The 4,435-nt window shown below is 57.2% G+C and overlaps 1 protein-coding gene across 1 annotated transcript in view; it reads left to right on the top strand.

Annotated features, from left to right (window-relative positions):
- OTOG (otogelin) overlaps nucleotides 1-4,435 on the top strand; it is a 99,970-nt gene that overhangs the window by 18,959 nt on the left and 76,576 nt on the right. Inside the window, 3 exon segments of the mRNA XM_015566993.1 lie at nucleotides 710-922; nucleotides 2,245-2,425; nucleotides 4,051-4,125. Of these exon segments, the coding sequence (XP_015422479.1) occupies nucleotides 710-922; nucleotides 2,245-2,425; nucleotides 4,051-4,125 (469 nt within the window).

Below are 4,435 nucleotides of genomic sequence, written 5' to 3'. Positions count from 1 at the left end.
TGTCTCGGGGCCGGCCTCGGGCTGGGGCTCCGTGTCGTTGCGTTTAGGCTGGTTGTCAAGGGCCCCCTTGCTGCTCTCCCCACACAGCCAGGCCTCCTCTCCTCTCCAGGCCTTTGCACTTGCTGTTCCCTCCACCTGGAATGCCCTTCCCTCAGAAAACATACTTCTCACCTTTTTCAAGTTTTTGCTCAAACATCATCTTCCCACGGAGGCCTTTCCTGACTACCTACCATTTAAAACCATAATTTCTCCTCCCACCTCACTTTCGATCCCTCTCCTCCTTCCCGGCCTCTCTCCTTAGAGATTTCTCTATGTAAATTGTTCAGTGATGGTCTCCACCGACCAGAATGTACGCTCCATGAGGGCAGAGATTTCGTCTGTTGGTTCACTCCTGTTTCTCCTTCCAGCACGTGGGTTCGTGCCTGGTGGAATGCAATGTATGAGTGCATGTACACATGTGTAACACGTAAATACATACTCCTTCACAGTTATTTATACTCATGCATATGGCCCACCACATACTCACATCCAAACTCACTAAAACATACCCACGCATTCCCAACCAGAAATGCACAGAGGCAGGCACACACACACACACACACACACACACACACACACACTCCCTGAGCTGTGGGGAGGGAGGCAGGGGCTGGGCCTGGGCCCAGCAAGCCTGACCCCCGGCCCCCGGCCCTGTGCCTCCTGTCCGCAGTCTCCTACGCTGTGCAGGCCTGCAGCGTGCTCATGGAGGAGCTGTTTGCGCCCTGCTCCCTGTACCTGAGCCCCGTGCCCTACTTTGAGCAGTGCCGCCGGGACGCCTGCCGCTGCGGGCAGCCCTGTCTGTGTGCCACGCTGGCCCACTATGCCCACCTGTGCCAGCGCCACGGGCTCCCCGTCGACTTCCGCACCCACCTGCCAGCCTGTGGTGAGTGCCCCACCTTGTGCGCCCGTGTGAGGGGGGCTGGAGGAACGAGAACTCCAGACCTGAGTGTCCACCTGAGCTCTCCCCTCGCATGTCCCCAGTCTTCTCCAGCCTCACATCCCGCCTCGCAAACAGCTTCTCCTGCTCTCCACCTCTGCCCAGGGCCCTTGGTCACCCAGGCCTGACGCCTGGGACATGTGGCACCTAACTCCTGTCTTACCCTCACCTCCAGCCCATCTCCAGGTCCTGTCACCGCCCCCCCCACCACCCCCCGCCACCTCTCAGCACTTGCATTGCCACCGCTCTGGTCAGAGCTGGAACAAGCTTTCTAAAGACCACCAGCTCCATGGCCCTTGGGTGCACGTGTGGCTCCATGGGCATGAGCTGGCCCATACCCACGGCACCCCACCCCGGCCACACACCTCCCATCTCTTAGTTGTCTCTGTGCCCCTAGCCCCAGCCCCGGGCCCCACTCTCTGTAAGCCTTAGGGAAATGTCTGTTGAATAAATGAAAAAGTAACAGTACTGGGAGTCAGGAGGCCTGAGTTCTAAGCCAGCCCAGCAGGTCATTGCTATGTGTCCCTGGCAAGGCCATGCCCTCTCTGAGCCAAAGTTTCTCTAGAGGTGACTGGATAGGACGAGTGGTTCTCAGCGTTAGAACATTAGACTCACCCTGGGAACTTTTTCAAATGGACTTCCTGGGCCACATTCAGTTCAATGAAAACAACGTACCTGCGGAGGGGCTGGCATCAGCACCTTTAAAAACTCCCAGGTGGCTTTTGTGTGCAGCCCCAGTGAAAGCAACTGAGGTGGGACAGTCTCAGGGGATCTACTTGCCCCGACAGGGGGTGGGAGACCGGAGGAGTGGGACAGCAGCCAGATTAAGTAAAGAGAAGACCGTCTGGACGAGAGGCTGCTGAGGGGGCATAATTGATCTTAAAAGCATGGAAATGAGAGGGGCAGGAATGTGTGTGTGTGTGTGTGTGTGTGTGTGTGTGATGGGGCGGGTGGCTGTCAGGGGCCAGTGATTTCCACTCCTCCCCCAATATCATTCCCAACGAGGAATGCCCTGCAAAGAACAAGAAACACCAATGGCAGGGCCCAGGCTGAAGTTGGGGGGTGTGGCCCAGCCAGCCGCCCTGCCACACTGGTATAGTGGAAGGCAGTGGGACGCTGCAGTCAGACTGGGTTTAAATCCCGACTCTGACCAAACCTGCTGTGTGACTTTGGGTGAGTGTCTTAACTTCTCTGGTTCTCAGTTCTCCTCATCAGGATAATGACCCCGCACTACACAGTTGTGGGGACAGTTCCATTTTCTAATACAGCACTGTCCTGTGAGGCCACCAAGGAGTACAGCCCCTGTGTGGCCCTGTGTGGACAAACATGCCAGGACCTGGCTGGCCCTGAGGCCTGTGGCGGTGACCTCAGTGAGGACGAGTGTGTGGAGGGCTGTGCCTGCCCACCGGACACCTATCTGGACACTCAGGCTGACCTCTGTGTTCCTAGGTGAGCAGGTCAGCTTGACTTCTGTCAGTCGGGGAGGAGGCTGGGGTCTCAAGGGCACCTGAGACTAGAGAGCCTGCCTGGGCCTCTGATGTCCCTCCTTCATCTCAGAGTCACAGGGCAGATCTGGGTGGGCAAGGTGGGTGGATGGGTGGGCTCCCTCCTCAGCTCTGGCTCTTCAGGCCACTCCACAGAGACAGAGCTACCTCACAGGGAGTGGGACCCTGGAGTCACACTGGGTTTAAATCCCAACTCTGACCTTGACCTGCTGTGTGACCTTGGGTGAGTGTCTTAACTTCTCTGGTTCTCAGTTCTCCTCATCAGGAGGACCATAAGACAGAACCACCCCACAGAGCCAATAGGGTCTCTCTGCCCTCACCTCTCCACTCTGTCCACAAATATTTATTGACCCCCTAGTGTGGGCCCTGCATTTCTAGGTCCGGGGAATTCAACAGTGAACAAACAGAATGCTGTCCTCATGGAGCTCCCATTCTAGGTGGTGGGGTGCATAACAGACAGACAGACAGACAGACAGACACTTATGGGCCTGATGGTGATCAGAGCTACAGAGTAGAGTGAGAATAGGAGTCCTTGGGGTGGGGAGGGTCACCGTTATGTCACCTGAGAGGAGCATGGAAGAAAGGCCTTTCTGATGAGGCAACTTTGGAAGTGAGGGAAGAGCGCTCCAGGCAGAGGGGATGGGACAGCCCTGAGGCCGCTGTAGGCCTGGTCTCAGTGTGGCTGGAAGGCATGATGGGAAGTGGAACCCTCCCAGGATCCCGGGGTTGACAGGCAAGGCCCTTGATTGCCAGCCATTTCTCCATCTGTAAAATGGTTTCGTTTTCGACTGAGTGGGGTGGGGGCTGGAGAGAGGCCCCTTTTGGGGGTAATATCAGAATCACTCAGGCCTTTTTAAACTCCAGAATCCTCCCCGGAGATCCAGCCCCTCCACCCCCGATGTTGAGCATTGCCAAGAGGGGAACCTCTGTAGGGTATATGGGGGAGGGGGAGCAACTGGAGAAGGAGAAAGTGACTGAGAAACCTGGGGGTGGGATGGGTTCAGACTTCCTTTCCAGCCCCAACGGCTCTGTTCCAAGGCCTGCCCTTGGCTATAGCCCACAGGTGCTGTGGGAGGCATGTGAGGAGGAAACAGTCTTTGCCCTCAGATGACCTACAGTGAGGAAGTGGAAGACAGCACAAGGATCCTTGCCTGACAGGGTCCATTGTGAGGAGCTGATGACATGAGGGCCTTGCCTGGTGCTCAAAATATGTGACAACCTATGTGGCACTCCACAGCAATTAGAACAGATGCTGGGTGTGAATGACCAATATGAGACTATGGCCCTGTCCCTGACACGGGATGGGCTCAGGCAGCATGGCCTTGATTTTTCATCCAAAAGAGATTGGCGTTGGGAGAGTACGGAGACCTTGAGTCTGGGGCCCATCCCTGACCTCCGTTCCTGGTGCCAGGCTGGCTTCCTCACTCCTGGGAAATGGGTCACATGTCACAGTAGATGCCATTAGATGCCCCGATGCCCCTGGCTGGCAGAGGAGTGAGTCCCCGTCCTTGGCAGTCCCTGCCTCGGCCCCTGCGTCCGCTCACTGTTCTCTGTTCCTGGCTTTTATAGGAACCAGTGCTCCTGCCACTTCCAAGGAGTGGACTATCCCCCGGGGGACAGCGACATCCCTTCTCTGGGCCACTGGTGAGCTCCCTGTGCAGCAGGGCTGCTGTCTTCCCTGTAAGTGGAAGTTGCTAACTGAAGAAAGCGCATCTGAGTAGGACGTCCCATGGATGGCACCCACCTCTGCACAGGAGCCAGGGACAGGCAGCGGGGGTATCTGTCTGAGCCCAGAGACTGGGTGCAGTGACTCAGGGTCTCCGGGTCCTGCAGTGACGGGGCTTTGGTGTCTGGGCTGTGCAGTGCCTGGGTCAGCTGACCAGCACCTCTCTCTCTCTCTCTCTCTCTCTCTCCCTCTCGCCCCCCCCCCCCCTCTCGCCAGCCAGGACCAGGC

Source organism: Myotis davidii, unplaced genomic scaffold (genome assembly GCF_000327345.1).
Source record: "Myotis davidii unplaced genomic scaffold, ASM32734v1 scaffold1363, whole genome shotgun sequence".
NCBI lineage: Eukaryota > Metazoa > Chordata > Mammalia > Chiroptera > Vespertilionidae > Myotis > Myotis davidii.
Note: the sequence above shows the minus strand (reverse complement) of the source record. Positions and strands in the feature narration are given on the sequence as shown.